Source organism: Struthio camelus, chromosome 1, assembly GCF_040807025.1.
Source record: "Struthio camelus isolate bStrCam1 chromosome 1, bStrCam1.hap1, whole genome shotgun sequence".
Taxonomy (NCBI): domain Eukaryota; kingdom Metazoa; phylum Chordata; class Aves; order Struthioniformes; family Struthionidae; genus Struthio; species Struthio camelus.
This window is the reverse complement of record NC_090942.1, coordinates 193,925,723-193,953,146: the sequence shown is the minus strand read 5'-3', so window position 1 is coordinate 193,953,146 and position 27,424 is coordinate 193,925,723. Positions and strand designations below refer to the sequence as shown.

Here is a 27,424-nt window from a genome sequence, read left to right as displayed (position 1 = left end):
AGTATGGATCTTTTTAGTTCCAAATTTGTGAATTTTTGACAGGCTCATTTACGATGTATAAAAATACACTAGAAAGAAAGCTACTAGGCTGACTATTCTAGAACATACTTTGCAATAGCTACCTGCAGAGAAGATAAATAGGTCTGAGAATTGTAAAGGCTCACTCAGACTTACTTACACAAAATTTCAGATGAAACGCACTGAAAAGTCAGGAGCTTATGGAGCTAGGCCCCCTTCTCTGTGGGGGATGTGTTCAATACAAAATGCTCCTGGAGCCTGGCATCTCAGCAATAAGATGCTAGCCATGCAACTTTACTCTCTTGCTAGCTCCTTAACTATCAAGTCAGCCAGCAATCACTTTGCCCTTCATCCTTCTAGGAATACTAAGCAGGCATTTCCTTTTGGTACATGCCTTTTCCAGTAGTAACAGAAGTACTTAGTTAGGTACCATAGAAACATTGGTGCCACAACCAAAACAGAAATTTTATGTTGTTCTTTTCACTACATTGTATCAAAAATTGAAATTCCCATCAATATTAATCTTTGATGAAATTATAGTAACTCGAAGAGCTGAGAAGAGGTACTGGTTACATGTATGCAAATATTACAGCCTTTCCCCCTGAAATTTTTATTCCTTTTATTCACAGAGATATTTGGTCTCTTGGCTGTGTGCTCTATGAACTATGTGCACTAAAGCATCCTGTAAGTACCTTAGAATCAGATCAATATCATTTTATTAAAAAAGGTAGTGGGAAGCCTTAAAAAATTCTGGTGATAACAGCATTCATAGCTAGCTGCTGGAATTACTTTCAGTTTACTTATTGGTAATTAAAGCACGACTGCCAGAGTTTATTCTTTAATATTTTTAAAAAGGCAGGTGGGCAGTGGAAAGAACTAAAGCGAAACCTCAAGGTTAGTCTTCAGGCACTTACTCATTTCTGTTTGAAAACACCCATCTATACTTACTGCAGAAAGTATAGATGCAGAAAGCATTTCAAGTCCCCAGAAGCATTTTCCTAAAGGTTTTATTTTATTTGGAACCACATTTGTGCCAGAAGATAACAGGCAGCATCTTTGGGAAGGAAGGTTGTCCTTAGCCTCATCTCTGCCTGATGGTCTTAGCGTGTGAGTATTTGGTGGAAAAGGGAATACAGCAGAGACTACAACAGGAAAAGGATCAGATTCCTGGGCCCAGCAAAAGGCGAACTGTTCCTGGCCTGGATGAGGGAGATGGCAGAGCAGCACCAATAGGGAGAGCAGTTGTGCTGAATGAAGAGCAGGGAGATACTGCTGAGGAAAATTCCAGATTTCACAGGGAAAACATTAATATTACTTCCTATGAATATTAGCCGTTTTATTTCATATTGCTTAGTTTTGAATTTGAAGTCAGCAACCAGATGCTGATGTAGGCAGGAAAAGAAGTGTGAGTAAGGCAAATTTTGGTTACACACCTTCAAAACATATGAGTAAATAAAATGTTTGTTATAGGAAGATGTTGCTTTCAAAATTAGTTTTGCCTGTCTCAGGCCCTAAAACTGGAAAGATGCTAACCTGCTATGAGATCTGCTGAACAGAGAGGAAAAGGTTAACTGATGAGCTCAGTGTGGCTGATTCAGTGGCATCAATTGTTAAAATCAAATTGTGCCATGTTTCCTGAGAGAACATGGAACACAAAGGTTTAAGTTGTCGACTGAGGTTTTGAAGGAGAACACTGGTAAGATAGTATGAATACAGGTCTCTCTGTTGTACAGTTTTTGGCAAGGTAAATCACCTTTCACTCTGGAAAAATTGCTTCTGTGTCACTGTGTGACAGCAGAGTTTGAACAAAACTCTTCCACATACCAAATTTATTTGATCTGCTGATTTGTGCAGCTGAAACAAGGAGAAAGTAACCAGGAAACACAATCAGAGCGGTTGTATTAATTTTCCCTTTAAAGAAGTTGCTCAAAACCAGCATATTACGGATAGTGAGAAAAGATTTGTGAAGAGATTTCCATAGCACAGGGCTACTGTCAGCAGTACTGTTTTTCATCAGGTGTCTGCCACATTGATTATAAGTTGGGTGTCTAGCCTGTCATTTATCAACTAGCAGTACTTACTGTCATCTTTTTACTATTTTCATTGAGTTTGAAGGCAATAGTCTGCACCAGCTGGTGTTGAAGATCTGCAGAGGACATTTTCAGCCAGTGTCTCCCAACTATTCATATGACCTGAGAATACTAATTTCCCAGTTATTTAAAATATCTCCAAGAGATCGACCATCTATCAATTCTATTTTAAGGAAGCCCTTCTTGGAGAAGCTCATTGTCAGACATTTGCCCCCTGAGGTGAGTGCTTTGTGCTGCTGCTTGCTGAGGGAAAAATACTTATCAAAGTAGCATAAACAATTCTATTGGGTACTTTTTTGCTTATAGATAATACAGGAAGAATTCAGTCACACTGTGATACACAGAAGAAGGCCTTCAGCATTACAGTTTGGAGAAAAGTTGACACAAGGTAATGGTAATATTAATTAACATCAGTTCTACACTAACATTTGTTCTGTCTGCAATCAAAATAAGCATGCTCACGATGATGACTGTAACTCTATCCAGCAGTCTTTAATGCACATTTTTACACGAGAGCTTCACACAAAGTTGCAAATAAACAGAGGTGAGAACTGCAACAGCAAAAACTTTGATCCCAGACAGTGCATCACTGTCCTGCTCAGGGAAAGACAGCTTTAAGACCGAATCATTACCGCAGTTCAGTCAGAAAAGCTACTGTAGGAAAGTGCTGAAACATTAACCTTAATTCTTTTAAGAATAGAATTTACAACACTGAGAGACTTTGGTCTAGATGTAGTTCAGGTCTCCATCACATGACAAACATCCTTACTTCATTTTGCCATGGAACATGCAAAAATGAAAAAATCTTGCATTTTTTTCACAATATTTTACAAAATAATAGAAATGTATTTTACAAAATAGTATCACTTAGAATAAATTGTGAGAGACAATGAACTGCATTTGGATTTAGTTTTCATTGGTAGATCAGATTGTGTATATACATTCTTAGAAAACATGGATGACAGTAAATAGCATCTCTGTATCAACTGCTGGATGTCTGACATGGTTCTGGCAGTGTGATCTTTTCCTAATTCTGCCATCTTCAGTGCATCATAATTAGTCTTCAAATTTTTTCTTTGAAAATATGAAAACAGTTTAAACAGATCTGTGAAAATAAAACACTTACTTAAGTGTACAGGCATGGCGAGTGTACTTACAGGCATGGCGAGCTTTTCTTTTTCAAAAGCTCTTCAGTAGTGTAGGAGCCCACGTTATTCTGCAAATGAATTTCAATGAGATTTATGTGCCTTCAGATGTAATGCAATTTTGACAGAGGCACCTGAACACCTAAGTCACTTATGCATTATTAAAAATATCTATACTCATAATTTTCATACATTTTGTGTCTCAGACATGATACTCTGTGGTGGATAACAGTCATTACTCAGAAAGAACCTAAAACTCACTTAAAAACTACTTAATCTTAACAAATACACCGGTTTTCTTTATTTCAGTTTAAGTCTTTATAAAATACTGATTTGGACCAAACTGGAATGGTATATTGTGTTACTCTCTTCTTCTGAGCTTAAGAAACAGACCTTCTGATTTCTGTTCTTGGTGCTAGCATCAAATCAACATTTTAGTTTATAGAAGTCTCCCTTTGATTCAGTGTACTTCTTTGTAAAATTAATGAATAAGATCCACTTCACGTTAGCTTGACAAATGTTAATGTTTTCAAAAACATGTAATTCTAAGAATGAAAAGCAGGATGCGTAAGAAGTGTGAAGTGTGGTGGTGATGATGATGGTGGTGAAATGACATAAGGAGGCAAAAAGCCCAGCCTGTCAGTGTTAGGGGTATGCATCTTACTGTGGTTTGCAACTAATCACATAGAAAGCCCAGTAGATGATAACTTTTTAATCTTTTGTCATTAAAAAGCACATAAGCTTCAAAAAATGAGAGCCCAGGGCCAAGTTCCTCCAGAATGTGGGATGGTGGTACCTGTCAAGAAACAGGAATTATTTCAAAGAAATGAATGGAAACATCCTTCAAGAGGGCAACAGCCTATTTTTCAGGTACCGTGCACAGAAAACTTACATGAACTCCACTTTCTCCTAAGATTTAATCATCTTCAGAAGGAAAATTCCTGGTCTTAACAAAGACTCTTTCAAAGGTCTCATTAAGGTGGACTAACTTCAGCTTAATGCCCTATACCAAGTCTGTGAAGACAGTTAAGCACTCTTAAAGCCTTAGAAGAGCTATTTAAAAAGGCCTAACTGGGAAACACCGAGTTTAGGCTCCTTCAGTATAGTCCTTTGTAACAGAAGGAGTCAGGCATGTTTTACATTTACATTTGCTGAAAGACAAATAAACTGAGTCTATTCCATTTTTGCTATAAAAGCAAATACCCTGATCCTCTTACATCAGCCCACTTGAGAGCCCATTTCATGGGCAAAACCACCGGCACCCAGTGCCCCTGTTTGAGATACTATTACAACCAACTGGGACCACATCCTGCAGCAGACAGCCTCAGATCCTCAGATCATCTGTGTCCCTCACTCATTGTCCATCTACTTCTTCCCTCAAGCTGGATTTCAGCTCTGTGCCATCTCCAGCTTCTTACCAGACATCACCTCATACCTGCATCTTTATCTTCAAGAGCGTGTAGTACTGCCTTGGGTGCTAGTGAACACAGAGCAAAGCAAATGTAGGAGGTGGGAGCTCCCAGCAGTAATTATAAATTGCAGTTACAGCAGACCAGCTGATAGCAGGGATCTTTAGAGTTCCCAGAACTGCAGCCCTCAAGCAATCGCTTATACTACCCCCGCCCTATACAGAATATAGGACTTAATTTTTCTTATAGTTACTTTGGTGCATATCCAATGCAAATCCAGAGGTACTGATTGTTTCCTTCTGCTGTGCGCTGCAATAATGAAAAGCAGAATTTTGTCCATAATGTTTTAATCTACCAGACAGACATTATTAACACTGGGCAGATTCCCACATTCTTTAAGCATCCAAACAAAACAACCAGTTTGCAGGGTTTTGAGGTTACTTGCAGCGTCATAACCCTGAATTAGTTCACAGTCCCCTTATGTTTAGTTAGGTAGCCTTGCTTTCTCTGTTGATTGGGATGATCATGCTTCTGGATACCATGCTCTCAAAACATCTTTCAAAGAGGGACAAGATGTACCCTTTTTAGAGTTACCTCTTCCTCAGGAACATCGTTGGCAGAGGAAAATTTTCTTCTAATATAGATATTAACTTATATTAATTTGCTGTGATTTGGACTACACCATAGGTAGATGAGTCTATTTCCAGTGTTTCTAATAAGATAAACAAGGAGGAATAGGAAACATATTTACTGTCTAAGGAAGGGATGTTCAGATTATTTTTAATTTATGTAAGTAAAGTAAGTAAAATTCATCATTCTTCTAATACAGTATCTATCTGGTGCATTTTAGTCTCCCACCATGGAAAAGTTCATGGATGTCTTACCATACTTTTTTGTATCATGTAGCAGCAGCTAGATGGTCTCCTTCTCTCCATTGTTTTTATAAGATGTAGAAAAGACAGTCTTGTCACAGAGTAGAAATACAGTAAGGACTTTGAGAAAAGAAAGCAAGCTTCCCCAGTTCCCCAGGCACATAATCAAAGAGATGGTGGCATGAACTAGCCCAGTGCTCCCCTAAAAGCTGTGGTCAATATGTATACTGCCCAGAACTACATCCCAGGATCCCCTTGCTCTCACATGTCAAAATAAGACTCTCCCGCAATCAATTCAGTGCCTTGGGATTCGGAGCAATGTGGCTAGTGGCCTTAGTAGTAGCTCTAGGGGAAGTAAGTTACAGGGTACAAAGCCCCGTGCTGACTGACTCACACAAAAATATGGGCTGTTGCTTAATGAAAGGATGATGGAATAGGGGGAGACATAGGATTCTGGGAACTCTAAAGATCCCTGCTGTCAGCTGGTCTACTGTAACTGCAGTGTACAATCCTGCATTGCATAGGCCCCAGGAAGCTAGGAGGTTTCTGGGTTAGATGTGAAAGCATTTGGAGAACTTGCACTAGGTATAATGTAGATGGCCTACATTATCATGCAGCTGAGAATGAGGAGAGGGACAGGAAGTTACCTCAAAATGATACTGATATGGAAGAGAAAAGATTAACATCCTTTCCTATATTTTTAGCCACAGAGCTCCAGATTTAAGATGGCAGAAAGGCCAGAAAGTATTAGAGTACATGGGCATTATGGTCATTACTATGATAAGCTTGACAACTTGCAAAGGAAAGCTAATGCACACTATGACCTTTCTCACATCAGCCAAAGAGTTGAGGAATACTATAAACTGAAGGGACAAGTTGTACCTTCGTCCCCACCACCCAACTGGTAAGTCTTTATCACTGTATTAGTAGTGAATTGTTATATGCGTTTTGATTTATCACATTGCCGATCATGTAGCAGTATGGACATGGACATCAGTAATGATTCCTTCTCTGGTTGGTCTTTGACAAGTTTTTTATGTAAGTGTCACTGCCTTTCCTCCCCACTGGGATCAGAAAGATCTAAAGAGCAAAAAGAAGTTCTCCAATTGAGGGAACAGACTGGGAGGCAGGCCACACAATTTTTTTTTTTCCTGCTGAGCTTCTGTTTTGGTTTCAGATAAGAGACCCTTTATCCAGCAGTTTGTGTACTTCACAGCCTTTCTCTCACAAAGCAGGGGTAGAGCCATTTTTTTTCACTTTTGACATTGCCTGGGCATTCCATGACTGGCCATTTTAGAAGTGGGTGCGCTTTACAGACCTTGAGAAAGATAAGTGAGGAATTTATAATCCTGCCTACTTTGGGAACCTTCCATTAAGGTTGGCTAGATCATTAATTTTCACTCCATGATTTGGAATGTTTCAGTTAAGGATCATCACATTTAGAACATCTTGTCTGAGCTGAGTTTACAGTGTCTTATTTAAGGACAAGCTCAGTTCATTTTGGCTTTCTGAGGCACAAGTGGATTCTGAGGGAATGAAGTGAAATAAATAGAAATCAGGAAGCTTACAAGCAACTGCGGATTATTTTATACCAAAAAAGAGGTAAAGGTTAAAAAACCAAATACATAAATACCAAGTTAGATGGAGTGAGTTAAGCACAGAGGAGAAACAAAAAAGTTATTGTTGAATATGCCACCTCCATTCTCACAATTGTCACTCGTTTTGAGGATCTGAACAACTTTGTTTTGACTGACGCTGCCACATACCACTTATCAAATAAAAGGTAGAAAAGCACTTTGCTGCAGAAGGCTTATGCAACTGAAGTAATAGGAAGTGGAATACACAAAGTGAATATGTTTTCTCTTTTTTATTTTATTGTTGCTTCATATTTACACCTTTCACTTAATACAAAGAGAGCTCAGTTCGCGTTATGTGGTAAAACTGATAGCGAAGTGTATGTACAGAATATAGTAGAATCTGTGAAATAAAATGTGGTATATGAACATTACTTTCTTCTCTCAGGCGTGCAGATTATCTTCAAAGGCGTTTTGAAGCCCAGCAGTACAAGATTAAAGTGGAAAAGCAGTTGGTAAATAAATACTAATTCATTGAATAAAATCTGTAAAAAAAGGGAAAGAAATTTCAAAAGATGAACTCATGTCTTTCTAATAGCAGATTGTAAGATTAACAAGTAGAAAGTTCTGCTCTAGTAAATCTGTTGATTTGCTCTGCAATGCTCCTCGTGAGGCTTTATTTTCTGATATAAAGGTACAGTAATGTGAAATCCTACTATAAGTTTTTTCCTCAAAAAATATACACTTGCCTTATTGCACTCTTCAATGGAACAGAGAGAGTGAATTGAAAGAACACTGAAGAAAAGGATTCTAAATGAAAATTCCTTTGTTGTGTGAATTATTTGTGTATCAATAGGGATTGCGGCCATCCTCTGCTGACTCATATCATGACCAAACACAGCAGCAGAAAATAAAGGAAGAGCATCTCAAAAGCGATCAGCAGGATGTAGCTAGAAGGGATGAAATGAAAGAACAGGTAAAAGAAATATCTTTCTTAGCTGCCTAAAGCTGTTTTATTACACTCCTTGACAATGGTGTTTTTGATGTGAGGAGTGATTCTTTTCCATCTGATGACAAGGAAAATATGAGCTGTTTTCATGTGGTTCCATCTTTCATAGACTGGTAAAGACTTGACACAAGTCTGACTTCCATAATCATGTCAAGAACCATGGCCTTGACTTTGATCTCATTTCTGCTGAGATCAGCGGAGTTACATCCTTGAGCAAACTAATATCGGAGGACAATAGATCCTCACATTTACAAATCAGAGAAAATATTGATACTTGCATTATTTATGTATGCATATTCATTATTCAGAAATCATACATTTGTCTTCATACCGTGACATTTAGAATGTAATATAGTAGTATGTGACACATACTGCTTCCCTGGTATATTACAACTTTTGGAGATTATGTATATTCTATAAAGACACAATAACCTTTTTCTCCTTTTATAGGACTGAGAAAACAAACTGATACTTCTTTCTTATATAAACGCATGTAAATACAATTGATCTTTATATACTTAATTTATAGGAATATATTGTCCAACTAAATATGAATATATTAATTTTTACCTAAAGGTCAGACTTGGAAGTAAGAACATACTTATCATATGCAGATTCTTAAAAGACTGTTGCTGTTTAAAAGTGAGATTTTACAGAAACTTGTAATATGGACAAATTTGGATAGACTTGCATAGAAACAGTAAAAGAGAGGTCCTTAATGCGAAAGTTATCTTCTGGCCAAATTTGACATTTTTGCTTCAAAGCATAGGGATGATGAAGCTTCTCCATGAAAAGATTACAGGGTTTTGTTTCATTTTGCAGAGGAGGTTACTGTAGAATAAATAATTTGTATTTTTTTTTCCTCTTACTTACTTAACCCATTCTAATTCCTAGTCCTTGAGTTTCACATCCCAACCTTAGACTTCTTACTTAGCCAGTCCATAGGCTATTCTTAGAATCAACTGTTTTGGATATAATTCTACAGAAGATGCACAATGATAGTCTGGAAAATTTCAAAAGGGCTAATCTGAAAGAATAGTAAAAATGAGAGTAAAAGTGTCCTGTAACGGGAAGTGTCAAACAATCTTTAAAAATTGGCAGTAAAGCACACCGATCCTTTTTTTCTTATATATATACACCGTTGTATATCCATAGAATATTTTTGTTTAACTAATGTTATTCCTGTATATATTCCTAATACAAACATGGTCTGCTTTGCTGTTGTTTCATAGAATTACCTGAAACAATTAGAAAAGATTCGGAAAGAATACCACTGTGATCTAAAAGAACTCAGATTCAGAGCAGGCGTACTCCAGGTAACAAAGCTCAAACATAATCACAGTCTTTAAAGCTAGTACACTTATGTAGTAATTGAAATTAACATTTTATAAACATATCTTTTAGGAGAATCCAAAAATACAAGATAAAACCTATCTTGTGAAGCAAAGGAAAGCTGAGGACCAGTTTGAAACCAAGGATACATCTGGAACGAGAGAACAATCAGTTCAGGTATCAGTACTGTCTTACAGTCTAAACAGGACTTGTAGAGTAATTATATAGAATAGTGCAAGTTCCACATGGGTTTTTATTCACTCTCTGTTGTAATTTTGAAAAGTAGTGAATTTCAAATCTCACCTGATGCTAGCGCTGTATGTGAAAATCTCCCTAAGCTCCTTTCATGAATAGCCTGGGAAATTTATTTGGTTGAGTCCTGATTTGTTTTGGTAACCATCTTTCCCCTATATCTATTAGGATATACTTTTACTTAATATATCTTTTCAAAAATATGTTTCTTTTCCTTGCTGTATGAGCAAAGCATGGAAGAAGCCAGTCATAGTGACAGATTTTCCTAAGAATTCTGTGCAGAAGCCAGTAAATCATGACAGAATTACTGCACAGCACAGAGCAGATCATGAATATGATTCTTGTAAGGAAGATGCTATATGGGGAGTATTTTAGAATGCATTTTGTTGTGGATTTCTTCCTTAAACGGAAATTTGGGAAAAGCAGGAGTAAGAGAGAGAGCCAAAGGCTTCCTGTTACAGGAATCCTCCACTTCTTTCTCATTAAATACTGCCAAAGCAGCTACTGCAATAGAGTTTCAGAACCGTTCCATTTTTACTTTGCAGTATTGGCACGGTGAAGACCAGATGAGGTTTCCAGACCACACAGAGTTCTGCAGCAACAAGTCCACTGTGTGGGACGGGGTCTGGGAAGAAGGTGTAGTCCTTAGTGAATAAGCATATAATGTATATGATACTCTTTTCCAAGTGAAAAGAATTAAAGCCTCAACTTGTTAAAAATAATTTCAGCGTGCAAATTGCCGGTTCGTTCTGAGGGGAAGCCAGCCCTGATCTAACTGCTGGGCTGCAGCAGGAATTTGCCTCATTCACGTAGGATTTGCCACATTTAGCATAGGACTTCCTGCATTGTTCAGCAGTGCAGTGCTGATAGGCAGATTTTCACATAAAGCTGTGACAGACGCCGCTACCCTCCAGCAGCTGGTACTTCGGTCAAACCTGCCAATATTAGTAGGATTCTCTCCAGTGATTTTCATGGACCCTGGATGAGGCTTTTCTAAAATGAATTCACACATCGCTTGACTGGATAAACTAGACTATGGGCAACCAGAGCCAGGACAGGACAGAAATGATATTCGTAGTGTTTTACTGGGAAATGCATGATGACAAAAAAAGAAACAGTAGACTTTGCGCCTGCTTGTTGTCACCTTGGTTCATGGGCACTCCATCTATTGAAGGAACTGCCTAAGATGTTTAAAAAAACCTAAAATCTGTGAATTGTTGTGGCTTCATCTGAGGTTGAAGATATGTCCTAATAGCAATAGCTTACTGAAGGAACTACACACAATTCTTGTTTACTCTGCTTTTATCTGACGTGAAGCTACGTTCTAATGTTAGACAAAGGAATATGATTAAAAAGAATATAATATGATTGGTAATATATATATATATATAACTAAATATAATAATATGATACTGTAATAATATATTATATAGTGATATGCTATATAATATTATAATAATTCAATAACTTCTAGGTGTTAGCAGAAAACAAGATACGAAACATGGTTAGACTTTCTACAGGTACAGGTTGCCATTGTAATTTTGACTTTCATCACTTCCAGTTTTTGCCAGAATGCAATCAGTCTGATTATCTTGCGTAAGATCAACTTAAAAGAAAAAGGTGTTATTTATTTCTTGACACAGTACTGTATCCTCCAAACATAACTTTGCAAAAAATCAGAGGTTTGTACTTTATGAAAGGTATCGTACCTTTTCTTTTTGCCAAATATGCCAGAAATGTAATGTCTTCTTTTACTATTAGATTCTAAATAACAATAAAGCAATGAATGGAATATTCTTACAGGCATATACACAAGGAATCAATGACTACATTTACTACTTAAATAAGTCTTTTTATATAGGGTTAATACATATTCTGATTCCAAAGAATGTATTCTAAACATGGTGATGTTTTCTTCCCTCCAGGACATAGAAGAAAACTTTAAACAAGTTAGACTGCAGGATTTGCAGGATCAAAAAGTTTTGGAGAAGAAACGTAACACAAAGGTATCTGTGTTCATTTCATATTTCTTCTGTTTTCTTTTTTCATCTGTTTGTTTCAATTGGCCCTATTATGACACAATAGCTCTGGAGATTAGGTTGTCTGAGAGTCAATTAAGAGTGCTGGTCTACTGTTTGTTAAAAGTTTCTATGGGAAGATAGGATCACCAAGAAAAGAAATGTATAGCAGAGCTTTTCTGATAATTTGAGGCTCTCTAGAAATTCTCAGATTGTGATCAGTCCCTACCTACGTATCTTTAAATCAAGCTGCATTAGTTGTGTCCAGAAAAACTCATGCTGACTCTAAGTTTAAGAGAAGTCAGGTCAGGATGTTTTTTTCTTAACATTTTCTTGTACCTTATTCTCTACAGTGTATTTTAAGTTGTAGAAGGGGCTGGGAATGTATCAGTGGAAATACACATAAGGCACCAGGAAAGATTCTTCAGTCTAGTTAAGAACCAACAGTTCAGAACCCACTCTGTGCCTTCCAAGACTTTGAATTAAATGATTATCTAAGACAGCTTTTCTTAAAAATCACTGATATTCCAGCCTTGTGTAGTGGATTTAATAATTTTAAAATAAGCACAAACTATACTTCCAAGAGACCTATTTTTGTCTAATCTGTTTAGCTGTAATCTTTAAATGGAAGAAAAATCTTGTTAAATAGAAGAGTTGTTTTTTAATAGAAAGATAATTTTCAAGTTTGTAGTTCCATAAAAACTGTGTACATTTTAATTAAATGGTTTTATTAAATAGAATATTTTAATAAGTGTGTAAAATTTCTTTAGGGAGGAATAAAGTTTGAAATTAACTTAGATATACGCGTTCCTGAGGAAGTCAGCATTCAAGAAGCAGAGGTAGGTTATAGTTATATTCAAAGCACTGCCATTAGTAATATGAAAACATGACAATAGCTCCATGATTTAAGGTTTTACTGTTTCTGTTACCATCCTCCTTTACCTCTGTTATAACGGAGCTCCCTACTGAAGCTTTGTTGATATACTGTATGTATCTGACCTTCTGCAAGAGGATAATTGCTTAGAATAAAATTGGATGGTATATGGATCAGTCTTTCACATGTTAAAGGATGAAGGTGTGCAGCTATTTCAGTTCTGTAAAAGTTTAGGGTGGGGAGAGGAAAATATTTCAAAAATGAGTTAGCCTGCAAATGCCAAATTTGAATTGTAAATTGCTTTTGTGTATTTTTTTTGAATATTATTTGAAATGATAATGGCCACTTCTGCAATTATTAGCTACATTAGTTTCGAAAATGTGATTATTTCATGAATATCAGAAGTTACAACATTTTTATAAAACTCAGTACTTAACTCTGCAAAATCCTTGTCAGTTTAGACATGCCAGAAAACTCCATCTGTGACTCAGTCCATACAGATATTCCTGTGAGGTCTTAGTTGTGTTTGGAGCTTATGCATGCAACAGACCAAAGCGAACACCTGAGACCAGTACTGTTTCTCAGTGTAAACACCACTTAAGTCTAAAGTTCAGAACATTAGTTTTCTCAGGTCCTTCTTTCTGGGCCTGCTTCATTTTCAGAATAGGCCAAAACTGACAAACGACCATGGCCAAGATACGCGCAAGGTTCATAAGATCAGTAGGAGCAGAGTTATTAGAACTGTGCAAGAATAGTCAGTAGAATTAGGAAGAAATGGGCCTGCAATTCAATATTCTCCCTAGTATAGTTTCTAAGTAGAATACGATAATCTAATCATACCATCCATGGTATAAAAAGGCTATTTTCACCTGAGAGGAAAGTTTCTCAGGCAAGACACATATGCCTGCTATTCTAAATAATTTTCTAAGTCAACTTCCTGTTACATTTTTTGTTTTGTTTTCATTTGTGTGCCATCCTCTTCGGCTTGCATAAGTCTTTTTCGATCCTTTTTGGGGAAGGGTTGGGCTGTGTTACAAACAATTATATAACAAGATCTCTGTCCATTCTGTGCCTGACATACTTTCCCCCACAAATAATACTAAAAGTTGATCGTGATTCATTATAGTGCTATTTTAATATAATATTAGCACAGTTCTATTTATTTTCAGTAGTATTACATCACAAAGCAAGAATGACATTGTGATGAACAGGTATTATTTAGACAAAGTCGAAGTGAGACTACAGACAACATAATGTGGTTTCATTTGTTAAAATGAGAATGTTTATAGCCAGTCAACACATCATAGCTAGCTATTAATTTAAGATTTTTATTAGCATATTAGGAGGTTTAAAGTATTTCTAATAGCAACATTGGTAGAAGTAGAATTCATTTCCAGAATATAGGTACTTAACTTATTAAGCATTATTTTGCTATTCTGTTGTTTTACTTTTCTGCAGAGCCTCAGGCAGCCCTGTGATACATAAATCACAGTATGTGTTTTGAGTCCTACTGTTTCACTTTTGTTACACAACCTGCCTGTGCATGCATAATAATGGTTGTAAAACACAATGAAATGGAAGGCAATTAGTTACTGTCCCAAATTTCTAAGTAACTTACTGTTGTTTCAGGTACTAGATAAACTCAGCAAGACTTTAACTGTTGTGGCTGGTGAGACTCTTAAGGAGAAATTAGTGGAAGTTTATGAAGATCATACAGACAGGGGTTTGGAAGAACTAGCTGGATACCGAACAGGTATTTCATAGAGAAATGCAAAGCAAAGTGAATATATTTGTCCTGAAAATTCGTTAGGAGCTAGTTAAGTTCAGTTAACTTCAGACTATAGCAAGTTTATCTGATGAGCTCTCTAAGGACACAGTCAACATTATAATCACACTGAAATCTGCTTGAAAAACCTGAAATAACTTTGCCTCTTCTTTTCTTCTCCTTAGAGTCCAGTGATGTAGGTGATATCAAAGAAAACAGAAAACATTGGCAAGTTAGAGCCCCTCAGACACTCCTGAATATTTTAGCTGATGCTAATGGCACATCTGTATGCCCTACTATGGCTGAAAATGAACTAGGTAAGAATGTGCTGTATTTTTCAGTGAGTGAAGACAGGAACGGCTAGAATTCAGCCAGAGTAGTTATAGACTTTTGCCAAGACAGTTCCACACTAGAATGCTCACAGGATCCGACAGACTTTTAATTGCAGGACTTCACACTAACTGAGGTTGTCCTGTGTGTTAAACCAAAGAATGCAATTGTCATTTTCCCCTCACTCCAGTATAGCAGTCATGCTGTGCTGCTCATGATGATACCTGGAGATATTGCTCATAAATATAAACAGGGCTTGACCAAAGCTGCATTATAAGAATTACACTGTGTGCTGCGTGAACAAGAGCTGAAAATGCCAGCCCATGCAGCTAAGCGACCAACTAATTAACATGACTTTCTTGAGCCTTGAGTCGGTGATACACAAGAACTAAAACAGTCTGTGGCCAACACCATCCAAGAACACTACACACAGTGGTGTTGCTACACAGTTACAAGGGCTGCTGCACCCTCACACAAATGTGGCTGTGGTGATGCTCCTTTTCGCAACAGGTGAATTGCTAGGTTTCTCAGAGTACCACAGCGTGTGTTCCCAGTCAGCCAAGTATCTCCAGTGACTGACTGCTGCAAAAGAGGGACTCTTCCAGCATTCCAGCATTCTCCTAGTATCTCATGTACTCAGAACTCCCTGAAGAGTTTGCATGGACAATCAGGACAAAGCAGACTATTGCGTTAGTATTCCACTTCTTATTCCTTCATTCTGCCTTAGATGATGAGTGTAGGGCACAGCAGAAGCAGGAACTTCTATGAAGCTTTTTCAGCCCTAAGAAGCCAGCACATCTGAAAGCAAGACCTACTTAGTGAAGCTGCAACTGTCTATTCCAGCCAGGCGTAATTAGCAGTTATTTGAGCATTAAAATCGGTTTTAGAAATTTTTAGTGGCAAATAGTCCAAACTATTTTTTATCTACAGTATCAATCAGATCGAATACTTAGGAAAAAAAGTTTTCAAAAGGGAAAAAAGTTCAAGGAAAGAGAAGTCAAGTTTCAGGACTACCCTAAAGGAATAAATCAGTGTTAAAATTAGAAAGCCTGAATCTGACAGAGGAAGACAGTGCCAAGCCACAGGCATGCTTTACTGACCTGAGAACCTTCCTGTTCTTCAGCTGACCAAGTTATTCTGCCTGAAGACACCCTGGAAAACAGAAAGGAATGGAAAAAAACAGCACCAGGGACACTTCTGAACATCTTAGCAAAAACAGAGCTGTCTGATGACTCCTTTATTCAGCCTGAAGAAGAAAGAGGTAGGATGTTTGTTACTGTAAATTCTGCAAGTTTTTCTTTGGTGTATTGTTCTACTACCTTTAGAGAGGACTTGCACCAAAATTTTGAAACAGTTGACAAAGCAGAAAAACAAGGTCAGCCTCTATCCTGTAGCAATGAAAGAAGCTTCTTTCAGGATTTTAACTGGGTAGCTGCCATTTTCAATTGCAGGAAAAAGGGGAAGCTCTACTTATCAGCTATTACTTCATATAGAGTATTTTCATTTACTTGGGTAGATGAAGGTAAGCTACTACTACCAGCATGTTAGAAGAAAACATAACCCTGCAACTGCGGAGACTGAAGATCCCTGTAAAAACATTTATACAAATACATGTATTTATATGGAATAGCTATAAACTGTAGTACATGATGGCTTAAACTGCAGTGGTGACACACCATTTTACAACACCATCCACGCTGATACAGCTGACACTGAAATTAATTCCAGCTTACTTATACTGCAGCACATCTTCCTGAAATAACACATTGTGTTTTAAAAACTACATTTACTTTGAGTCAAAGTGCATGACTAAAACGCAAAGCAAGAATATTGCCCGTAGAAAAATGCAGTAAATGTAACTTGAGATTGTGTTTTTTGCAGTACGGGCAATCTACTGAATGTTTAATTAGATGACAGGCCTTTTAAGCCAGCTAGCTACATTGTACATGCCAAATACTAACATTTTTCATGGATTGTGAGAAATATCCTTCATTTGCAATCGTGCAGTCAGCACTCTTCTGCTAATTATGCCTCATATGCATGTCTTCTCATAGTATAACAAGGTCTTTTAAAACTGCCCCATCCCGAAGGCTAAACAAGCTACACGTACATTCCTCTGCTAGGACTAGCTTTATAGCTTACCCTTAAGGAAAAGGAAATCAAGCCACACTTCACTAATATCAGTAGTTCATAGGGCTAATGCAAGAATAAGGTCACACAAGTATTCTAACTGCTATTGCTTTTATCAGTTACATTTATTAAAATATTTTTAAAGCATTCACCATACCCAGTTCTGCCCTGCTACTCAAGCTGATGATTTCTGTTGAAATGCAGAATTTAGCCTTTACATAGTAAGATAGCAACTCTTATATCACTGTTTTCTCACCTTTCAGGTTTGGATTGCCCTTTAGCCTTTGAAAGTGAACATTCTTAAGAGAACTACAGCTACATCCAAGCAATAATTTTCAGCCTTTCCCAAAGAGTCCCTGAGCTTTCCCACTGAAAACGCAGAACCCTGTATCGGAAACTTAAAACATTCTAACAACAGATTCCCTTCCTTGCTTACCTTTTACAGCCCTATGGTCATGACCTACAAAACACTTTGAGCAAAAGTTGTAAACCACTGACTAAAACATTTGTGATTAACAGAAGTCAGTTAAGCATGATATTTACATTGTTGTAATTTAAACAAAAAAAAAATTCAAGCATTTACTCATTTATTTCCTATTAATTTATACACACTTTTGTAGTTTACTTAATATATAAATAAAGGAACGTTTCTTTCCCTTTCCAGAAGGGAGATTAACCTTGTTGCCTCCAAAAGAAAACACGGAAGATGATTCAGAAACGTACTCTGCTGTTGATGTTGATGAAGGGAGACTTGAGCCAAGATCAGATGATGATGACACGTAAGTCAAGCACACCAGAAGAAATCCATGCAACTGAACAGTTTTCATGAAATGGCAGGTTGCATTGCCTGAAGCTTTTCCTCTCTGTCCTTTTAAATTCATAAATCAAGAAAACTTACTTGTTTTACAAAGTCTGCTAATTTAGCTTTTAATTCTCCAATTTAGTATTTTAAATGCCAATGCCGTCATCAAAACGTTACGCAGAAGTATTTTACTATGGCTTTTGCATCTCCTGCTCTTTGACGTTATAAATACAGGAGAACAATCTGATGGAGAAAGGAGAACAAGCAGGTCACATTTTTGTGTCTAGCTTCTGTATACTTTACAAAGTATTTAAAAAAAAAACTCAAAGCCTTTGAAACTGGAAAAGCTTATAACAGAGCTGTCTGTTTAATTAATATAATTTTCTTTTTTTCTTTACAGAAATTTTGAAGATTCTGAAGATGAACTGAGACATGGGCTGAAGGGATCTCTGGAAAAAGTGGTAACTTCTTCAGCAGACAGAACCATAGAGTCTCCCGTCCCTTCAGTAACTAAAGGTCAAACAGATGAAGAAAAGATGAGTTCACCTAGCAAACTACTTATAAAATCTGGTGAGGTTTCAGGAAATAACCCTGGGCCATTTAGTGTTGACACACATACTGGAAAAAGCAAGCAGGAAGCAGCAGCTACCTAGAGTACCAGAGTAACTATTGTTTCAAAACTTTAATTTGCTTGAAATTTCCGCCGCATCAGTAGCAAGATTTAAAAATAGACATGTGACATTAAATGCCAAGTAAATCAGCTGCTTTTCAAAATTAATAGAGGGTTGGTGTCATTCTTGTCTAAAAAACAGAAAAATCAGGCTACTTACTTGGATGCCTCAATGTTGAAAAATCCTGATACAGACTGAAATGAATTTTCATCTTTACTATTCTAATGAACTCTGGACATCTCTGACAACATTGACTTTAGTACATTTCTGACTATATGCTCTCTTCAACCATTTTTGTATCGTTTAAGAAAAGTGTCCTAGTATGTTTGTTCTTCCCTTCTCAGCAAAGCTCCTGTTTTAACAAGCTTTTCCAGGTTGTCATTACCTCTTTGTGTTGCCAATATAGCTTTATAATCCCCATGTTTGATTTACGCAGTACTGACTGTACATAGCGTCACCAACTCTTCAGCAGTTTTATATAGTAGCAGTAGCAGTGTTTATTAGCACCATGAGGATTGTGCTTTTCCAAATTCCTAATAAGACATGAACAACAGGTTCTTCCAACTGTATTTTTTCACATACAAAATTTCATATAATCCAGGTAAAGTTTAAATAGAGGGAAAAAGACATTTTAACTCTGATTTCAGTAGTTTTTTGCACCGCTCTTTTAGTTGGCTAAAATACAAAATACTGCTTTGTGGGCTCAGAAAAGGCTACACATTTTTCCACTTTTGACAAAAAAAGTACATCTATTCTTTTAACAGTTGGTTCATTTTGTTCTCAATTTAATAATAAGCAGTAGTTTACAGCTGGAAATTTCACAAAGGTGTATCATTTAAACATGTCCTCTAATCTAGAGCCTCCTTTTCCTTAAGGATAGAAAAATCTGCAATAGAATAGGATTGCAAAAATACTGTTGTCATACAGTAGAAGAACAGGAGAAAAGAGTTAATGTAAGTAGCATATACAAGTACAGCTATTACACTTATTAACAAGCAATCACTGTAGTTAATGCTAGTGAAATCTCCATTTAAGCCCATTTGAGAAACAGCTACCTAGGTGTTCTCATTAGAAAATGCAGGCAAAAGATTCCAAAAAATGAATTCATTTGCTTTTCATATTGTGAGAGAGTACTTAACTATACCATGGAAGAAGTCTATACATGGATACAAGTGCCTGCAGACGCATTGTACGTTTCTGGAAGGATTCTGCACATTATTAGAGAATTAACGTTTTCATTAGAAGTAAAAAGGAGCATATCTTATGCATGAGAAGATCAAGAAGAACCACATTTAAAACCGGGCATGCCACTCAGTGAGGGACAGCAAATTTAAAACGTGATAAAGATTCTGGAAAAAAATCTGGATATGAAAGCTATCACACAAAAATGTTGATTTAAAAAAGTGTGACGGTGGGTGAAAAGTTATGAAATGGGTGGGGACTGTTTGAAGGCAAAATAAATATTCAATAAATAAAAGATCTTCCAGTTGTTCTTCTATTAAGCAGGAAAATGTTGTGAATTCAGACGGTTTTGCAGTGCACTGTATTGTCAGATAGTCAACACAGAAAAATTTCAGCAGCATTTCTTCCCTAGTAAAAAAAAAATCTCTATTACATACAGCAGATATCCTGACAGAAGGAAAAAAATCTTTTTGAATAGGACCATGGGATCATAGATTGCAATATATTTACAGGAGACATATGGTCAAATACAAAAAGTTAATTTTATTCACATACAGTTTTATACATATACATTTATTTAAATAATGGCTCCACAGATAACAGAAACGTCTCTTCAAAATGCTGGTCAGAAAATCTGTGCACAGACTGACGAGCATTTTCTCTGATCTCTAACCTTTGATCAGGAGACAAAGAGAGAATATGTGCCATAGTCTCAGCGTAACTGTCCTCACTTTCTGCTAGGAAGCCTGTAATATGTCCTTCATAGGGTACCACAATATCTAATTTGGGGCCTCCAGAATTGTGAGCCAGGATAACTGTGCCAGCTGCCATACATTCAACTACGCCTGAAAAAAGAAACAGAACATGCTGATGAAACAAAACTAATACAGTTTTTTGACCAATTCAGCAAGACAAACTAAGTAGATTTGTATCGCTGAATCTATACTTTTGGCAATAAAAAGTTTTAATGAAAAATCAGCAATGGCAGGAATCTGATAGATAATAAGCTTTCCTTAGCCAAAACCTGCAGGAGAACAGCATATAGCACATGGATCAACTCCAGCTCTCCTCCATGGTTCCAAAACAGACCTCAGACATCATTTCATTGCTGATTTTTCTCAGTTCTGATTTGATTTTTAAAAGTTCCACTAGCTCAAAAATTGCCAGCTATAAATAACGCTCCAAAATTTTGGAACGCGTTTTCTAAAGGCAAAAAGCCATTGGAGGTGAATGTGAAATCATGCTGAAATTCAAAACCACAGTATGATTAAAAATAAAACTTTAAAATAAACTGTATTTTATGGACGCAAAAATATGAGAAATCTTTTTTTCCAGTTTGAGGCAGTTGCCTCTGGGAGACGATTCACAGTCAATTTTTTATATTAAGTTCCTACAGAATATAAGCTACTACAAGTATTTACTTAACTTATAATCTAATAAAGTCTGAAGACATTAACTGGAGTTTGGCCACATTATATCTACGTACATCCATCTATTTGGCCGCTGACTTACCTGTTTTAGATTTATGGTACATGGCAATCTTACATTCCCTTTCAAAGTTAGGGAAACACAACTCATCCCAATAAACCACGTCTGCTATCTTAATTTCATACGACAGCACATTTCACGCCAGGTCCCAACTGCTCTGGGAATCAGGTTCACGCTAAGGAAACTGATTTAAGGGCTTAGTTTAGGTGCCTTAACATAAGTGTCTAGTGCAGCGGAATGACCTACGGTACCTGATGGCGTTCACATGGGGCTTACAAATACGGAACAGTACCTGTTGGAGACACAGCGCTCTGAAACAGCAGCCGGTCCTAATGACATATGCTAGACGTTTCACATGACAGTTGAAACAGATGAATCATGCTCAAAACCTCTACACATGGATGTCTACATATCAGCTAAATGTCTAGACTCCCACTACCGTCCAAACAGCGCAATTTAAGTTGCTTAAACATTTAAGTACCTAGTACATTTTGAGGCACTACAGGGTATTGAAGACATCTGTGTGAAGCTGGCAGACATAATGCAGGACCATAAGGAGACCCACTGCCTTGCAGAATGACAGCTGGAGGTCAGTCAGAGCATCCTAGGGCAGCACAGATGACACTAGCTGTCTTTTTAGGTCACTAAAATTGAGCTTAAAATCAATACAACCTGGAAAGTCCACAGTGATTCAGCTTGTGCTACAGTAACACCTAGCGGCTAGTCACCTGAACTGGTCTGCAGGCTTCACCTCAGCTAGATTGCCACTGACAAGAATGGGAGTAGGCGGCCTGCTTTACATGCAGACCTCTATGCTGAGACACCTACACTGAGGAGTCTGAATCATGAACTGAAGCCCTGCACTAACTGTATTCTAACCCTGGGACAAACTGTTTAAAATTGAGAAAAGATACTGACCAATCCCGAAGTGTTCATTCCACATCGTGTGCAGGCCGATGGTAGCCTCAGCCAGGTGCTTCTTTAGCTCCTCAAATGGAATGTTTATTCTGAACGTCACATCGTTACTAACTCCTAGCTCTTCACAAAGACGTTTAAGATCACCTACACGCTCTTCATCTTGCTGGTTACGACAGCCTCCAATTAAGATAAGCTTCAGTGATGGCTGCTGCCCCAGTCTCTTCTTTTTCAGCATTTTAGCAAAGGCTCTAATTTGCAAAGGATGATCTTTTTCAGGCCTGAACTGGCCGACAGAAACAATGGAATATTCAGCAGCGCTCTTTTCCTGTTCCAGTGGAATATCCAAGAAGGTCTGAACATCGCACGGTGGGTACACAACGCTAGTGCAAGCCCCAGCTCTCCAGAGGGAAAGGATGTGATTTAGCGTCCAAGAAGAATTAACCATAATCACATCACTGCAAGAACCAACCAATCCATACATAAAGGCAAACAAGTAGTAGTAGACAAGTTTAAATTTGCTGAAAAGAGGGTTGTTTGTAATGAACGCTGCATTGTTAAATCTGGTATCCTGATTCCTAACTACAGAAAGCATGTCGGTACTGATAGTGGGATAATGAACATAGCATCCAACACGACAACCGCCTAAATATTTAAAGAGTGGAAGCGTGAAGGCATAGCCCATTGAGTCAATATAAACATCAGGAACACACTTTAGAAGAGCCTCCCAACCAAGAAACACAGACCCTAAACTTTGTCCCAGCAAAGTGAAGTAAGGGTAAAGACAAGCTTCCACAAGATACCGTTTTTCTAGAAATACAAACTTCACAGGATGAAATAATTTAATATTGAATCTTCTGAATGCGCCTTCTACTATATCTTCTCCAGTGACATCTCTATCACCAGTATAAACAACGCACGTTATATTTTTGTACCTGGAAGAGTAAAGAAAAAGAATTTCACACATTCCTGTCTTCAAATTCCGTACCATGAAACTAAAATACTATCCATCTCAAAATTACCCGAAGAATGAGAACAGATGTCTGGCCTACCTCTGAAATGATTCAGAGTTAAATGAATTGATTCTATGAATTCTGGTCCTTATACTACGTAGCATGAATGAAATGCAGAAAGACTGCACAAGCCAGTGTACGCCAGCGTTAAATCCACTTTAGATATTAACTTAAGTCTTCTGCACCAAGAGACAAGTATCTAGATTAAGTCATCAGTTATCTACTGATCAGTTATGCCCATACCAGCACTGCAAAACTGATGGGGGAGCAGAAGTAAAGGCCAAGGACAGAAAGATGAGGTGATATGTGCAACAGCTATGCAGAAGCCAGAGAAGGAGGGAACAAAGTCTGGAGCAAGGAACAAAGCACAAAGGTGGAACCTGGTGAGACCCAGATGTAAAGAAACTGAGAATCTATAGATTAATGATATGTATTTAAATATACAAAATTCCAATATGTGCATAAATAATGCCTTCAGAAGTTGACACTGAAATATGGTATTTGATAAATTTATGTGCTTACTTTTTTTGGAGCGTTCTTACGGCACACCATAAGACTCTTTCCCCTCCACCACCTGCATTGCAATATGGGTGAAAAAACGCAACCACCAATGGCTGTTTCCCATCTTTTCCTGCTGAGGTCAATTGTTTTTTCCTTTGTTGTATCCAGAGCCGTATTCCCCACAGTAGCACGAACAGGCAGACACACAAAATTCCGCTTAGAAATAATGCAGGGATTAACAGTGAGCACAACAATCTGAAACAAGCACAAAAATTTAAAATATAAAACTGCTTTAAAGAAGTATTATATATGAAATGTATACAGAAGAGTTTACAGGTAGAACTAGAGGGAGCTAGACAACTTCTTGAGTTCTCTTAATCCCAGGAATCATTTCAATGATTACAGAAAAGAAAATTGCTATTCTACATTGTTTACCCAAAGATGGTTGAATTTTTTTCCCCCTGTTGGCTCTCAATCATTTATTATAGTCTAGTCACGCTGCAAACGCAGATTCGCACACCAGCTTTGGCCAAGCAATATTATTTGCTTGCACATTACATGCTTTGCACATAGGTTACCTTCAAAACCTGCTTGGCTCCAAAAGCGGCTTGGCTGCTTTTGCCTGGAGCCCAAGATAACAATTCCTGCTGTACGTACGTCGGGGCAAGAATCAGTAGCAACCTGGGGCAAGAATCAGTAGCAGCCTGGCACAGCGTAACCGGCACAGAGATTTCTTAATGGGTTCAGAAGAGCCGCCTTTAGTCCAAGCTACTGCTAGCCCACCTTAGTGTGAACTGCCTTAGCGCACAGCTGCTTGGGTTAAATCTGCACTGTGCTACCCACTATTATATTGTATTTTCTATTACCCCACTCTCCAGCACCCTGAGAAACGAAGACCTGAGTGACTTGTTTTTACGGTTTCAGCTCTCTGACGTGCTCCCTTTGATACCTTCCACTCGACGCTAAAGCCTTGCTCACGGCAGGCCAAGCACCACGACAGGCACATACGAGTTGCACAACCTTCCTTCATTTTTGGGGTGAAGAGACCCGAAAACAGCGTTAACTAATCTGTAGACGGTGGCGGGGCGAAAAGGCACCGGCGGGCCTCGTCCCTCCCCTTCCCCGGCGCTGCCCCGGGGCCGCTGCCGCCGCCGCCACCTCAAGAGGGGCGGGCGGGGGGGGAAGGGCGCCGCGAGGGCCAACGGCCGCGGGGCGGGGCGCGGCCGGCACCGCGGCTTGGCGGGGGACCGTGGAGGTCGGGGGTGGGGGGAGCGGGGGGTCGCTCTCCCTTCCCTCGCTGCTGCCGCGACGGGACGCTGCCGCCCTCGCGCCCCCAATACCTGAGGAGCCCACACAGACACAACCCTCCCGCCACCATCTTGGACAACGCCGCCGCGCCTTTCCGCCGGAAGGCAGCGCTTCCCGCCCGCGCCGGGGCGGGACTAGCCGGGCAGCGGCCTTTCCTCATTGGCTCCCGCCGGAGATTGACGGAGGGGAGGGCGAAGAGGCTGGGCTTGGCCGAGGGGGCGGGGCGGCGGCTGAGAGGGGGCTGCGGGGGGAGCCGCCTGCCCGCCCGCCCGCCCGCCCGCCCGCGCGCCCTGACGGGCGGTTTCTCCCTTCGTGCGTCCGCTCAGTGCGGTTTTTTTTTTTTTTTTTTTGTCGTGTAACTGCTGCCCCCTCACTTGTCTTCTGGCCATCAAGGAGTCTTCAAGCCATGCGTTAGCCTCTGACTCGTAAACGAGTGCCTCTTGACGGAGGGGTGCCGGCTCTGCTCTCCGCCCACGCGTGCCGCTCCCACTCGCGTCCGTGAGGCTTGCCGAAAACACGCTGTATCGGGCCTCCTTCGCTAAGAGCATCCTTGTGAACGTGCTTGCGAGGGACCGTTTCCCACGGAGGATGTTCTGTTTGCCTCTCTGTCTATTGTACTTATATTTCCCCTTCCGTTTTGTTGTCACTGAGAAAATACGCACAGACCAAAGGGCAGAAATGAGGTGAAATGGGAGGAGGCAGCTGTACCGCCTGCTGCCAGGAACTGCAGCTTTTGATGAGAGAAAACTGAAGGCATGTAATACAGATAAAGCTGCTCACTCTACTAGGTACAGCTTACGTTACTCAGACTTCAGCACACCTAAATAAAAAATGCTGGGAAGGCCTGCGCGGCGGGGTCAGGCGCCTCCCTGCGGATCTCCAAAAGGGATTCTGGGAGCAATTTGTTTCCAGGATCGTTGCAGGGACGGCACCGACGTTGCCCAGAAAATGTCAGCGTTACCAGAGGAAAAGGAGAGAAGAGCACGGCACCGCAGCTCGGCGGGAACTCCTGGGGTTGCCCTCGTGACAAACCACCAGACCATGAAAGGTGTCTACTGCAAGTGAATTTAAAGATAAATAATCGTAAAAGAGGGAAAAGGCATGAGAATTTATAAAAAAAAAGCTTTCAGTCTTCTGTAACCTGCGCTGTGCTGATGGACTAGTCTAGAGGTAAAACTGAACTGTGCTGTTTTTCAAAGTATTACCAATGAGGTGTCATGAAACAGCAAGCCTTGGCGTTTCTAAAATGGTTTCCCACTGATCAGGGTAAGAAACAACTCCTGCTCCCTTGCATTCTGGGAATGAAACGATATAGGTGAGGAGGAGCTTAGGCAGAATTTAACCATTTATGCCAAATCATACCTGATCTTCTATAGCTAGCTGCTTCCCCCACTACCTTCTTCATAAAAAAACCCCAGTGCTTCATGTGGTGAGTTTGTTCTAGAGAGATGAAGCCTTGCTGTCTCCCATCTCTTGCAGAGGTTTTCCAGACTTTGAGGGCCTTTCAAGTTTATTTTCTTTGAACAGAACCTCTCAATAAACTGTAGTCTTTCAGCCTCTGAGGTCAGAGTGATCTCTTTCATGTCACCCTTGGGCGTGTTTTGAGGTCTTGAAGTTAGGGATGCTGATGGAGGGTCATCCTGTGTCTTCCTTGTCAGAAAAATGCTGATGGGAAAATGCTGGATCTTTAGTTGGTTTGGCCATTGCCTGGGCCCTAAGCAGAGAGACAAAATCCCCACGATAGTGGGGGCGTGAAGTGTTCAGCTTAAGTAATGATTATTTGGTGCTGACCTGGAGTAACTTTTCCACTTCTCGTGCATCAGCATGTGGGGATGGAATTGGAAATATGTCAACTCCTCTTATTTTACTTCTATAGAGAAGCGATGTTTTTATTTAAATCTCTTCACTGTCCTACATACCACTGACTATAGGTTTTAACTGGGCATCTCTGCCTTTGTATAAGAATGGATGAAGTTAGTTTGGACCACTTTGGTTGAGATGCCCAGCAAGCATGACCTGCCGTTTCACTTCTAAACCAAAGCTCTCATATGTAGGGTGCCACAGGCATTGCTCTCTCTCACTTCTCTTCTTCCCCTCGCTTCAGTTGCCTAAGAAGCATGTGGGGTGCCTGCAGGTGGGAACCTCTCTGGATTCGCACCTCTCAGCTCAAGACATCTCTTGTAAATGGTAAAGTTTGAAGGTAGTTGCCTGGGTTCAGAGGAAAGACATGGTTCTTTGAGAGAAGAAGTCTGGTTTATTTTAGCTAATGACTCCCCACTGACTTGAAAAGGAGCTTAAGACACTCCCTTGGAAGGTATGAGTCTTAAATTGAGTGTCTTTATGAAGCCAAAGGATTACAGGTCAGCCGCGGCTTAATTAAGATGAGACTGAAGTCATGCTGAAGAGTTCAGGAAGCAAGAAGGTAGAGGGAGACACCTACATACCTGGCTTTTGAGTTGCTTGGGCTGTAAATGACAACCCAATGGTGGGTGGAATGTTTTGGGTTTAGATGCAACACTCTGTTCAGTAAATCGTATAGCAGAAGTTTTCAGGAAAACCTTTGTTTTCATGTGGCTGGAAGAGTACAACTTGTTCTTTCCAGTCAAGGCTCATTGCAAGGTTAGGTGTACTGGGAATGAGGACTCTAGCTATGGGATTTAACCTGCAGAGCTTGCAGCAAAAGTCATACAGTTTCTTCAGGGTTTCAGTCCGAAGCGTCAAGGACA

General features: G+C 39.2%; 3 protein-coding genes across 8 annotated transcripts in view; 2 read left to right on the top strand and 1 right to left on the bottom strand.

Annotated features, from left to right (window-relative positions):
* The window catches only part of NEK5 (NIMA related kinase 5), a 29,493-nt gene extending 9,706 nt beyond the window's left edge, over positions 1–19,787 (top strand). For all 6 annotated transcript variants that reach the window (XM_068929922.1, XM_068929923.1, XM_068929924.1 and 3 more), the window contains 16 exons: positions 648–702; positions 2,127–2,327; positions 2,415–2,496; positions 3,987–4,123; positions 6,239–6,438; positions 7,557–7,623; positions 7,965–8,084; positions 9,350–9,433; positions 9,522–9,626; positions 11,627–11,707; positions 12,490–12,558; positions 14,223–14,346; positions 14,544–14,675; positions 15,812–15,949; positions 17,483–17,597; positions 18,021–19,787. In XM_068929922.1, coding sequence (XP_068786023.1) covers positions 648–702; positions 2,127–2,327; positions 2,415–2,496; positions 3,987–4,123; positions 6,239–6,438; positions 7,557–7,623; positions 7,965–8,084; positions 9,350–9,433; positions 9,522–9,626; positions 11,627–11,707; positions 12,490–12,558; positions 14,223–14,346; positions 14,544–14,675; positions 15,812–15,949; positions 17,483–17,597; positions 18,021–18,273 — 1,963 coding nt within the window. In that variant the 3' untranslated portion in view covers positions 18,274–19,787. The remainder of the gene's footprint in view (positions 1–647; positions 703–2,126; positions 2,328–2,414; positions 2,497–3,986; positions 4,124–6,238; positions 6,439–7,556; positions 7,624–7,964; positions 8,085–9,349; positions 9,434–9,521; positions 9,627–11,626; positions 11,708–12,489; positions 12,559–14,222; positions 14,347–14,543; positions 14,676–15,811; positions 15,950–17,482; positions 17,598–18,020) is intronic.
* A 209-nt stretch (positions 19,788–19,996) lies between these two features.
* On the bottom strand, positions 19,997–24,873 carry ALG11 (ALG11 alpha-1,2-mannosyltransferase). The gene is made up of 4 exons (XM_068929932.1): positions 24,731–24,873; positions 23,412–23,645; positions 21,880–22,811; positions 19,997–20,318 (listed from the first exon to the last, which is right to left on the bottom strand). The coding sequence occupies exons 1-4, from the start codon at positions 24,856–24,858 to the stop codon at positions 20,047–20,049; spliced, it is 1,566 nt and encodes a 521-aa protein (XP_068786033.1). The 5' UTR covers positions 24,859–24,873; the 3' UTR covers positions 19,997–20,046.
* Positions 24,874–25,372: 499 nt separating this feature from the next.
* The window catches only part of ATP7B (ATPase copper transporting beta), a 49,510-nt gene continuing 47,458 nt past the window's right edge, over positions 25,373–27,424 (top strand). The window contains exon 1 of the mRNA XM_009678584.2: positions 25,373–25,964. The gene's annotated coding sequence lies outside the window, so the exon portion shown is untranslated. The remainder of the gene's footprint in view (positions 25,965–27,424) is intronic.

What these genes read in the sequence shown, in the direction of transcription:
- ALG11 (XM_068929932.1), bottom strand. Translation starts at nt 24,858, where the DNA reads ATGAGGAAAGGCCGCTGCCCGGCTAGTCCCGCCCCGGCGCGGGCGGGA. An exon ending in GTAAGAACGCTCCAAAAAAA is followed by an intron (nt 22,812 to 23,411) that starts GTAAGCACATAA and finishes TTACTCTTCCAG; the next exon opens with GTACAAAAATATAACGTGCG. An exon ending in GAATGAACACTTCGGGATTG is followed by an intron (nt 20,319 to 21,879) that starts GTCAGTATCTTT and finishes TTCTTTTTTCAG; the next exon opens with GCGTAGTTGAATGTATGGCA.